At 37.4% G+C, this 12373-nt stretch overlaps 1 protein-coding gene across 8 annotated transcripts in view; it reads right to left on the bottom strand.

The window, feature by feature from the left end:
* Positions 1-343: 343 nt before the first annotated feature.
* The window catches only part of MITF (melanocyte inducing transcription factor), a 387291-nt gene continuing 375261 nt past the window's right edge, over positions 344-12373 (bottom strand). For all 8 annotated transcript variants that reach the window (XM_063941055.1, XM_063941056.1, XM_063941058.1 and 5 more), the window contains 2 exons: positions 11179-11326; positions 344-8370 (listed from right to left, as the gene is read on the bottom strand). In XM_063941055.1, the coding sequence (XP_063797125.1) occupies positions 7975-8370; positions 11179-11326 (544 nt within the window). In that variant the 3' untranslated portion in view covers positions 344-7974. The remainder of the gene's footprint in view (positions 8371-11178; positions 11327-12373) is intronic.

Below are 12373 nucleotides of genomic sequence, written 5' to 3' on the forward strand. Positions count from 1 at the left end.
GGAAGCATGAAGAAGGAGGTATACTGTGTGGTGATGGTAAATTATGGGATTGGAGGCTGGGTTTATTGGTACATGGAACTGGTCTATGTGGGGTATATTTACTAAAATGCGGGTTTACAAAAGTGGAGCTGTTGTCCATAGCAGATTCTAGCTGTTATCTTCTAGAAGGTACTAGGTAATGGATAACTTGAATATGATTGGTTTCTATGGGCAACATCTCCAGTTTTGCAAACCTGCACTTTAGTAAATATAACCCTAAGTGTGTTTGATCTAGTAATAAGAAAGATAAAATTATAGTAACAAGAACAGGAGTATTTTAAAAAAATAACAATGGATCAGAATGTGAAAAAAACAGGTTTTTATTCATTCTATCAACAATAATAGTTTACATTTCTTCATTGGATACATTAATATTAATCCATACCATAACAGGGATATGAACCAAAATACATAGTAACACTGCCTGAGGCAGCCAGATGTGTACATCAACAAAATGTTACAGTACAACGCAATAGGCAATCTCATCCACGTCACCGAAACATTCTAGTGCTAACAAAACATCATCTTTCCAGTGCAGTCTATGTGAAAACAAAAAATAAGTGTAGTCTGTTTGTGCTTTGCATACTTGGGCCCAGATTTATCAAGCCTTGGAGAGTGATAAATTGCATGGTTATAAAGTACCAGCCAATCAGTTTTCTAACTGCCATGCTACAGGCTGTGTTTGAAAAGTGACTGCTAGGAGCTGATTGGTCGGTACTTCATCACTGTGCAATTTATCACTCTCCAAGGCTTGATAAGTCTGGGTCTTCTTAAAAGAATAGAAGATTACCCTCTGCGAGGTTATTGCTTACATTCAGATCAAAAGCATGTGAATACAATCTTTGCTATCAATATTGATGCATATTTTTTTTTTTTGGCAAAAAGAAAATGTTGGCTGTTTAATTTACCGTCAACCTAGGCTATTATTCTCAGATCTGTTATCCATTTGCACGTTATCCCATCCCGAAAACATTCATAATGTAATATTACTTTCTAGACTATGGGGTATATTCAATAAGAGTCGGATGCATTCCGACATGCATTTGTCGGAATGGATCCTACAAGCCCTATTCAATAGGGTGTCGGATTTGGCCATTCCCTCCCGTCTATGCTGCTGCTGTCAGCAGCTCCTCGTATGTGTGAGATCACAGGGAGCTGCTGGAGACATCCACACAGCCGCATTCAGTGCCGGCTGGGGAGCGCTGCCGGGAGAGGGGTGCCTAGCCGGGGGGACGTCAGAGAGGAGCCGTGTCTTTGTGAATCTGCGGCTCCAGCTGCCCCCGTCGGTAAGTACTCTCTCGCTCCCTTGCCCCGCTCCCCCTGTCTCCTCACCTCAATCCGACTTTTTAAAAGTCGGATTGAGGTTGTTGGAAACAGGGCCTTGTTTCCGACAAAAGCATATGGATCCGCGGCTATTCCGCCGATCCACGTGTTTTCCGACAAGTCGGAAATTCCTGACTTGTTGGAAAAAAACAGCCTCTAATGAAAAGGTCGGAACCCCTTCCGACCTAAATCTGTCGGAAGCGCACGTCTTTCCGACAAGACGGCAGCTTACGACACTTATTGAATATACCCCTATGTGTTTATTAAATGGGTTTCCATGGTACAGTATATTACTCACAAAATGCACTAACGAAAATGAAATGCATTAAATGTTCCTTTGAAAGGTAGGCCTAACATTCCACATTCCGTCTGTTAGTTAACTACATTTTCCATGTATTTACAATATCCACTTAACATTTTTATAGTATTTTACCAAATATACATCCAAATGATTTCAAATACACTGTCACCTAAGCATGTATTTGTCAAAATGTGTCTAATACCAAGAAATTCATGTGCTAGACATAGTTTTATGGCATTTGATCTCTCCACCACTGTGCCTGCCTAAGCTACTTTCAGTTGGTTTGGCTCGACCATGCCTCCCAATGGTGCTAGGTCACCGTCACACTCCTTGTTATAGAATCCTGTAAATCATGAGAAATGGCTTAAGGGCCCCATATATCTGGCAGCTGATTCCTGATCTGACCGCAGCCACGGATGTACAATGCTGATTGGTGGCCAATCGATGATCGGCAACCCGCCTAGGAAATTCTTCATGTTAAAAATCCCCCATTTGCCGATCCCAGCTAGTTTCAGGTCAGAATTTGGGGAATCGTGATTTTTCAACCTGTTGAATATCCCTGATGACCCGACTGCAAATGTATGTGGGCCATAACACCTACCGGATTGCTTTGGGAGAAAATTACCAGATGTCAGAAACTGAATGTAATGGCATTCGTAAACTACATGTAATGTAGTAACACTTTTATAGAAGCTAGGGGAACTATAACAGGCATATTATAAGGCATCCAATTGCTAATATTCCCATTTGACAAATACAAAATGGCAAATGTCTGGTTCAGTGTACAGTACCTTCGAAACTGACTAGCCAAGCAAAAATGCTCCAATACTGGATACAAATATGTATAATGTTAATTACTTATTTTTTATTTATTAAAAGGGGTTATTAGAAAGGAACTCTTTCACATTACTGTGTGTGTACAGTATATACTGTATGAAAGTACTAATCTCGAAAATTAAGCAAGAGACTAAAGCATTTTTTAGTTGTGAAGAGGTACATTCTTCATTTATCTACAATAAAAAATACATTTTACACAAAACATCTTAATGTTGCCTGCCTCTATTGCTTCATATGCAAATAAGTTGTTTGGCTCTACATGTTTTTTTTTAATTTACATACATTAAAATATTTTGAAAGTTGACGGACTTTTAAATTATAAACGAATCAGATTATATTTTTTGTCATCTTATATCAGGCAAGCATTTTCTAACAATGTATACGTTGTACAGCTGTATTGTTAACAGGAAATATACTCTATGCCTTGGCAAAACAAAACAGATCAGGAGATTGAAAAAGTCCTAACATGACCCGTCATGGTGTTTGTACATGCGATGTACAATTTAACCTTAAAATCCCCTCCAAAACAAAATGCTGTTGGATTCTGTTCCAGCTTTCCCAAATTACATTTATTTTTACTAAATATTTTTAGAAAAATATACACATCTTTTCCCTGGAAAAACTGTACTTTGTAATATTTCATGCAACAGACTATATTTAATTTACAGTAATTACTTATACCTGAGCTTTTAGTTAACAAGAACACTGCATCTGTTACTCGTTCACATACATTTTTATTTTGCTTTGGGGTGAAACACTAGCATTAATTTAGTAGCATTTGCTATACTGGACCTGTATATATGTTTCTTTAACCTTAATTAAGAAGTGAAACACATTAGTATGACCTGCAACACACATGGTATATGATTTGTCCTCAATATGCACTCCTCATGTCTCTGATCACTATTAAAAAGTCAGAGGGCCAGATGCATCATCGCTTAGAAAGTGATAAAATGGAGAGTGAAAAAGTGCCAGCCAATCAGGACCTAACTTCCATGTCACAGGCTGTGTTTGAAAAATGTCAGTTAGGAGCTGATTGGCTGGTACTTTATATCTCTCCATTTTATCACTTTCCAAGCGATTATGCATCTGGCCCAATATCATTAATGTCAACAATCGCAAAATTTCGACATTGACCAATGTTGACATCAGAAAGGTCAACATTGTCATAATGGCGACATATCCTTGTGGTTTGGGGTTAAGTTTTCAATTTGGGTTAGCTTTAGGGTTGCCATTACAATGATACAAACTTGCTTTCTATTAGGTGTAGGTTGCTGTTAGGGTTAGGATTAGGATTACAGTTAGAATTAGGGACAGATTGACAGGAAAAACAGTGTGATGACACTCTAAAAATGTTGACTTAACATCAGTGACGACGTGCAAAACATCAGTGATAACATAACATCATACGACCATATCAATATTGTGAAGGTCTAACAAATATACCGAGCTCTTGTCCTCAGTTGTATAAATGAAGAATAATGGGAAGCGGTCACCATATCGCTAGTCGGGATCACGGACGTCACAATGCGGACGCCAGAATCCCGACTAGCAACACCACAGGATTTCCTCCCTATATGGGTGTCCACGACACCCATAGAGGGAGAATAACTCCTGTGGCAAGCGTAGCGAGCCACCGTGCCCGCAGCATGGTGAGTGCAGCGAGTCGGCATACCGGTGGTCGGGAGCCCCATGTCAGTATACTGACGGCCGGGATCCCGCCCACCGTCTTTACATACCAATCCCAGAATAACAACTGTTACAAATTTTGATTAATAAGCAATTTTTCGATATACCTATAAATAAGATTGATAAAAAAAAGTATTTGTTTTTATTTTTAATACCTAAAAAAACGCATTTTTGCAAGTAAAAACCACAATTTCTAAGATGCAAATTTATAAAATATAAAAAAAAGTTTAATGTTTTCTAATTTAGCTGGGGAAAATTATTAGCATTTTTTTAAAATTCCCAAATGAGTACAAATACAATAAAAAAATGCTAATATTTTTATTAATTATGATAAATGGTACTACGTTTTATCGTCATTACAAAAGGGTTATAGACAAGAGAAAATTACATTTATTTAGGGAGTAATTAAAAATTTGCACGGCATACACCCTGAGCCTAAATCACTTTTTTTAATTGCTACATACATTTTCTTTACATGAAGTGTTATGTCATTATTTTAGTTTTCACGTTTCATCCTTACATTGAATAATAATATTGAGAGGTTACAACTTTAAGAGTTTCTTGCAATGGGCTAGGTTTGTTGACTGATATGTCACAGTAGTTTCCACCCACCACAAAATTGCCCTTAGAAAGTTGCCTAAAGTATTCACATTTCAGGTGTCATTATCTACTGCTCTTTTGGAAAGGTAATACCGCCTTTAACTGAACCATTCATTAAAAAAACCTACAAGTGGCTGCTTGAAAACGGCCACAACCTCTATATCAGGACAATTACACAATAAAATTCAATACAATAATTCGGAAGCACTTATAAGTTTTGACAAGAACATTTGGCACCTTTGTACTGTACTAATCCATAAGGTTTAACTAAGACACACTTCAGTCAGTGCAAACAAAACAGACTATAGTTTAAGGCACTTCATTCTGAATGAGACTGTAGTCTGACTACTACAAGAGGAGAGACTGCAACTACAGTGAAAAAAACATAATTAGGCTTCAGTATACCCAGCTTGTTACAAATTACAACAGCCCTCTAACATATCTAATTTTGATCAAAATGCACTTACTACTGTTATTGCATAGGTCTAAATGAATAATTAATACATGAAAACTACCTTCACAACATGGTTGTATATTATAATCATTAAGTAACAGTTATCATACTAGCCTTCATATACTGTAGAACAACTTCTGATAAGACCACAATAAATTGCATAAAATGCATTTATTATTCACATTGTCAAAAAAAGGAACACTGGATATTAAAAAAAAAAATGCAGATTTCAAACAAGTTCAACATATCTCTAAAAATAAATAGTTTTTATTTATTTATTTTTTTGCAAAAAGATCTAGAAGCACTAATTCCGAAAAATTCAGAAACTCTTTCTGGCATTTCCAAAAACGAATATACAAATATTCCCTAATATCTCTGTTATGATTTACATACAAAACAGGAAGAAAAACCACTGAAAAGGATGGAAAAAATGTTACAACTTTTAAGATGCATATTTTTTATGAACCGCAAAATATAAATGGTGCATTTTGACCCTCCAAAATTTGTCAAATAAACACACAATTATAAAACAAAATAAAACAAATTTGCTAATTATTAAAATAAGTGAACTTGTTTGGAGAAATGTAAAAAACAATGCAGTACTACAAGCTACAGCATGGTTGACTGGTTGAAATTCTATTTCTCCATTGTCATAAAATTAAGTTAAAGGGGATAGCCACTCTCAAAAATATTTATGTATATATTCAACAAAAACATTTTCAGATGTAATGCTATTAAAAATGTCAAGTGAGAAGCTCTCGCTTCATTATCTAGTCTTGTCCTTTTTGTCTCAGCTCAACTACCTCTCCTTGACAACTGCCTCCAAGGTCCTTTTGTCAAATGACCTGTCTTTTCAAACTGTTTTACATCTTAACAAACAGTCAACTTAAGACAGCTAATGTAGGGGATTGGCAAATACATTTTGCAGAGACATACCTGAAAAATACTTTGAGCAGTAAACACTTTCTAAATTAGCTATTAAAAGAGGAGTATAGAGTTATTTTTTTCCTTAAATGGTTTTACTGAAATTTAATAATCCCAGTGAGCAAAAAGCTGAAATTGTCTCTTTGGCAGTTAATTTATATGATCACTATCCAAGACCCTTGTGTTTCACTGTTCATCAATAAATGGAGCCTGTGTAGCAGAGACAAGTAATACTTCTCCACTCTTCATATCCAATACCTCTCCTTCTATTTTTCATTAAGACGCTTATTGTGGCATGGATATCCATTTGAGCTAGACAAATATTATCCCAGCAAAAATATTTAATTGAATTTCATGTGAAAACTAATCTTTGACCATTGGAAGTAGTCCCCATATCAGAGTCCATATTTTCCAGTATGATCAGGAAAAATAACTGGATTTGAGGTTGAGTATCTATTAACATTGGCCAGTTTAAGAGTTACGTAGGAACAATTTCAGTTATTCAGGTAACCTCTAAAAGAAAAACTATCTCCACTAACTGAATACAGCAGGTTGTAATTCTGGAATATCAGCACCTGCATTATGGGATTTCAAAATATGAAGTCAGATTTCGGGGGGAGTTCAATAAGTTCTGTTATACTACAAATAGTTACTTAACAGCAGTACTAAGTCATCACACTCAGGATTTGGTTAATCCCCTGATGCATTTAACGGTCCAGCAAATCTCTCCTCGCCCCTACTGTACGACAGATCTTGTGTTATCAAAGATCCACCAACATGTGCTTTTTATTCATGACAATGAGCAATTTTTAAGAAATTTAAAAGAACTGTTTTTAGTTTGAGCAGGACTGCATAGTTGGATTGGCACTGCCAAAGGGAGAAGGATCAGAACTCAGTAATAAGCAATTCAATATTTTAGCAACTTTTTAACGAACTCCACCCAAAGTGGAATCTTCAGTTTTCAGAGGAGTAGTCTTTTTAAAAGTTCTGGCCTAAAGCTCCACCCATTTGTGACGTTTTATAGAATATGCGATCTAAAAGATGGACAAACAGAGGTCAAACATGGGGAGATTTCCTGAATTAAAGATCCATGCCAACAAGACACTATCCCTGGAACCTTTGAGAACTACATTAGTGTAGCAATTACAGCAATTAACCCTGAATAAGACAATAAAACTTGTTTAAATCCTGAGTTATTTCTGCAAAGGGAAAAAGCTAAAAAAAATTGGTTGAACTGACCTTTACCAGTTTTTGTTACAACTCTACTAATAAATGCTACTTGGTTACACTGTGCAAACTGGAAAGATAGTACTAAGCACCTATTGCGGAGTTTGTCATCCTCTTCTTTGCAAACATTTTCCACAATCAGAAATCCTAAGTAATTCCCCACAATTCTATTATTAAGGCAGCTCTACGGAATCTACTCTTCTGCAAATAGATATTTGGTTTGTATACATTCATCGCCCTATTGGTACTGACGTATGGTGCATTGCAAGCCCAATCCCGCACAGACAGGTGCATTATTTTTGATAGATGGCTGTGGGTTTAAACAGATCTGACTTCACAATCGATTTTGCCTGCAAATGGATTCAATCCTGCCTATTGTGCACAATACTTTGGAGGCAAAGCAAGTACTGTAGTTCTATACATAAATACCTTTACAAAATTCTAAAAATAAAAACAAAGCATTAAGTGCTGGCCTATGGATGAAACAGCACAATTTCTATGAAAATGAACCCTCTAGAAATCTACTACTCCAAAATAGTACAATTTATGAAAGTCTGTAAGAAGTTGCCTTCAACCAGTGCTAACAGTGGTGGTCATTTTCTTCCATGCTGATGCTGCTCCGCCTACTGTTTCCTTTGGAGGCCCCTGGAGATACTGAGTGAAGTGCATCATGTACTCTTGAAGAAAGAGTGTCGTCCATGAACATGTCTTCCAGTTTCGAGCCCAACTTCGTGGGCATGCTGTAGGCAGTGGGAGAGTCCGTAATGTTCCTTATGTTGTTGCTAAAAGTGATGGTGCCATCAGTAAGATCCAGTGTGGTGGTGCCAGAAAGATTGTGGTGGTTTTGCAAAAGTTCTTGGTTGCAGCTGTCCATCATGGGCTCCTGCTTGATGACACGACTCACCAAATCAGCAGAACAAAGACCAGTAGAAGGCATGATGGAAAGTCCATGGGCTCTAGCTTGCATCTCAAGCTCCTGAAATGTACAAAAAAGAAACTTGTAGATAAGAAAAACTTGCTTACCATTTCAAGTTGTGCAAAAATAACATAATTTTTCCATATATTTTTGCAGCATCTGTATAATAATCTGCTAAAGTCTGTCCCATCTCATACGTGGAAGCTCAACAGCTTCCACTGATAGAGAGACAGGACAGAGCCTAACAAGAGAGAAGGACCTGCCTAGAGATAAGTATGCAGCCACAGGAGGGAGAGTGGGTGCAGGACGGATGGATAGGGCCAGCACAGCATGGTACAGAGTGAGTACTGTTTTGAACTGCTTGAATTCTTAATTTATAACAGCGATTGGTCCTACCAAGGTATACAGTATTTTTTGGATTGTATTTTAGCAAATGCAAGAAGTCCATCTTGCATTGTCTAATCCATCTGTAGGTCCACGGTACTTATTTAAGAAGCCAAATCCACTTGCAAACTGATTGTGAAAGGGTCTTATATCTTGACGTGCCAAGTTCTGCTACATCAGTTGAAGGCATAGTCATGTTTTAGCTTAGAGAAATGAAGGGAGGCAGCGGAGGTGGCAGCAGTGTTTTATAGTAATAGTAAGACTATCAGATACAGGCCACTAGTTTATCGATCTATGGAGGACAAAAAAAGAGTTTGTCTTAAGCGCTAACAAATGCTGTATACATTAAATAGTAACTCCACCCAAGAGTTAAAGCTAGTATTAGGTGGACTTAAATAATGTATTCAAGAATTATCAAATACATTTAAAGGAAGCCGCTGTCCTTAGTGGTTTTTCCTAAAATGCAGAAGTTAGGGATATTAGGTTAAATACAATATTTCCGCTTGGAACTTAATGAGTTCCACATTCTGCAGATAATATCAACATGTCGGATACCAAATCATCAACAGCCCAAATAAAGATTAATTAAGAAAATCACTATGGTGGTTGCGTGCACAATAACATAAGATAGATGACACGTGTCAGCACAAATTATCAGAACATTTTTTCACTGGGCTAAAATTACCATTGCATAACACAGCCGCCCCAAGGCACCGGTGTATGTTATGTCTATTTAGTGAAGAGAATTACACTTGAGCTCATTATCAGGGAGCCTAGTGATAACTAAAATAAGCTGTTAAAATGAGGAAGTAAAATAAATTGAAATGAGTATTAATTGGTCTGTGTCTTATTGCTATATCCCAGAGGTAGTTTGCATGACCTGGGAATGGGACCTACTTTTAAGTACATTTACACATGGTAACAGGGTGCATGTACTGTATGACCTTATTACTGTTGTTGTTGTTGCTGTTGTTTTCTTTGTGGTGTTTTAATACTCTGACTATAGGTTGCTGTAACCATGTGATCCGTGTAATGCTCTGATTGACTACAAGTTGGTCTAGCTCAGTGAACCACGTAATGATCTTATTAACTACATTTTGCTAAAGTCTTGTGGACCTTCTCATGCTTTGAATGACTTTATCCAAGTGAACCATCTAATGCTCTAATTGAGTAAAGCAGTGGTTCCCAAACGCGGTCCTCAAGGCACCCCAACAGTCCAGGTTTTAAGGATATCCATGCTTACACACAGGTGACTTAATTAGTACCTCAGTCAGTTTGAATACATCATCTGTGCACAAACAGGAATATCTCTAAAACCTGGTGCCATGAGAACCGCCTTTGGAAACTACTGGACTACAAGTTGGTCTGGCTCAATAAGACTTCAAATTCTCTGACTATAGGTTGGTTTAGTCCAGTGAACAGTCTTATGCTCTGACTGACTACTGGTTGGTCCAGCCTAGTGAATCTTCTAATTCTCTGATTGACTACAGGTTGATCTAGTCCAGTAAATCCTCTAATTTTCTGATTGACTACAGGTTGGTCTAGCCCAGTGAACATTCTAGTGCTCTAATTGGCTACAGGTTGGTCTAGCCTAGTGAATGTTCTAATTGTCTGACTATATGTTGGTCTAGCCCAGTAAATCTTCTAATTCGCTGATTGACTACAGGTTGATCTAGTCCAGTAAATCCTCTAATTTTCTGATTGACTACAGGTTGGTCTAGCCCAGTGAACATTCTAGTGCTCTAATTGGCTACAGGTTGGTCTAGCCTAGTGAATGTTCTAATTGTCTGACTATATGTTGGTCTAGCCCAGTAAATCTTCTAATTCTCTGATTGACTACAGGTTGATCTAGCCCATTGAATATTCTAATGCTCTGATTGACTACTGGTTGGTCCAGCCTAGTGAATCTTCTAATTCTCTGATTGACTACAGGTTGATCAAGTCCAGTAAATCCTCTAATTTTCTGATTGACTACAGGTTGGTCTAGCCCAGTGAACATTCTAGTGCTCTAATTGGCTACAGGTTGGTCTAGCCTAGTGAATGTTCTAATTGTCTGACTATATGTTGGTCTAGCCCAGTAAATCTTCTAATTCTCTGATTGACTACAGGTCGGTCTAGCCCATTGAATATTCTAATGCTCTGATTGGCTACAGGTTGGTCTAGTCAGTAAATCTTCTAATGCTCTAATTAGCACTAGGGTTATCCAGCTCTGTGAATGTTCTAATGCTCTGACTGATTACGGGACAGTCTACCTGTAAGTTTTTAATTCTGTGGTGTTGGATTGCCTATATCTATGAATGGGCTGATTTGCTACAGGTTGGTCTAGCCAACGGAAATGTCTGATGCTCTGACTAGTTACAAGATGGTCTATTCCTGATGACATTCTGATTTTGAAACTAATAATCACAATGTGAAAATAATTCAATCTACAATTGGATATTGATTGTTATTTCAAGAGGTTAAGTTGAAAAGGTAGAAACTGACCTGTATCCGAAGCAGCAGATGCCTGTTAGCATGTTCTAGCTTTTTCTGTTTGTTCTCAAGCTCCTTGGATCGCTGTTGTTCTCGTTGTAGTTTACGTATATAATCCACAGAGGCTTTCAAAATTGTTCCCTTGTTCCACCGCATATCCCTGGAATACATAGTGCAATTTACAGTTTAGATTTTCTGATTACTGTGGTATGTTTCCAATGACACTCTTTCAATTCTCAGAGCAAATTTTAAGATACTGATACAAATGTCTATTTTAGTTTTTTGCAAAATTAGTAAGTGTGTGCTACTGTCATTGGTGTTGTAATTGAATTCAGTGTCTGATTGAGTCTATTTGTATTTTGTTTTTGTTTTTTGTGAGAAGGCTACCGAAGGAAAGAAGGTAGGAGGGGGTAGGCACAATAAACACAAAATACAGATGATGAAACAACAAAGTGTGTATTAAATTTGATAAACACCTGAAGCAGCATGCCTATTTATTAACAAATTCAAACTCTGTGATTTTTTTCTTACTTGTGAAGGGCAATTAAGAGGTTTCCATGTAGGGCAATTGTGGCTTTAGTAACTAATAATACAATATGTGTCACGCAAGGGGGGAATCTGTGCATCAGACCTAATGAGGGGTCCCCAGCAACCTTACTGTTAACAATATCAGAGATCAAAGGAAAAACACGAGTCCAGAGTAGAGTTATTATATTGAGTCTCAACAAGGTTAGAACAATTGAATATACATTAGGCCAGATGTTATCAAACAGATATAAGTTCTTTAATCTCTATGGGTAAGCACAACTTGTTATTTGTACATGGATGATATCACAGAAATTTTGTAGGACAGTTTAAGGGGTGTACCATTTTGAAATACTGTAACTCCTCTGTTGGGTGGAGATGGGGGTTGTAAGAGCAATGAATTGGCTTGGTAGTGTATGGAGCAATCGGTTTGGCTGTAATACTTTAGTTAAGATATGCCTAAGAACGATAATAGCAAATGTCAACTTCAATCCACTTCCCAGAAGATATAAGTGTCACAAGGGTAGCCAAATGGAGCAGACAATAGGGCAAGGTCCATAAAATTGTTTGGTCGACAACAGCATCACATGCTGTACCTTAAGTGTAGAATTAGCTTTGTGAAAGACACAAGAAGGGCTGGGTATAAGTTTCTAGGATGCCACTAGAAACTTTATGAGAAACC

The sequence above is a fragment of the Pseudophryne corroboree genome, chromosome 9 (genome assembly GCF_028390025.1).
Source record: "Pseudophryne corroboree isolate aPseCor3 chromosome 9, aPseCor3.hap2, whole genome shotgun sequence".
Classification (NCBI taxonomy): Eukaryota; Metazoa; Chordata; class Amphibia; order Anura; family Myobatrachidae; genus Pseudophryne; species Pseudophryne corroboree.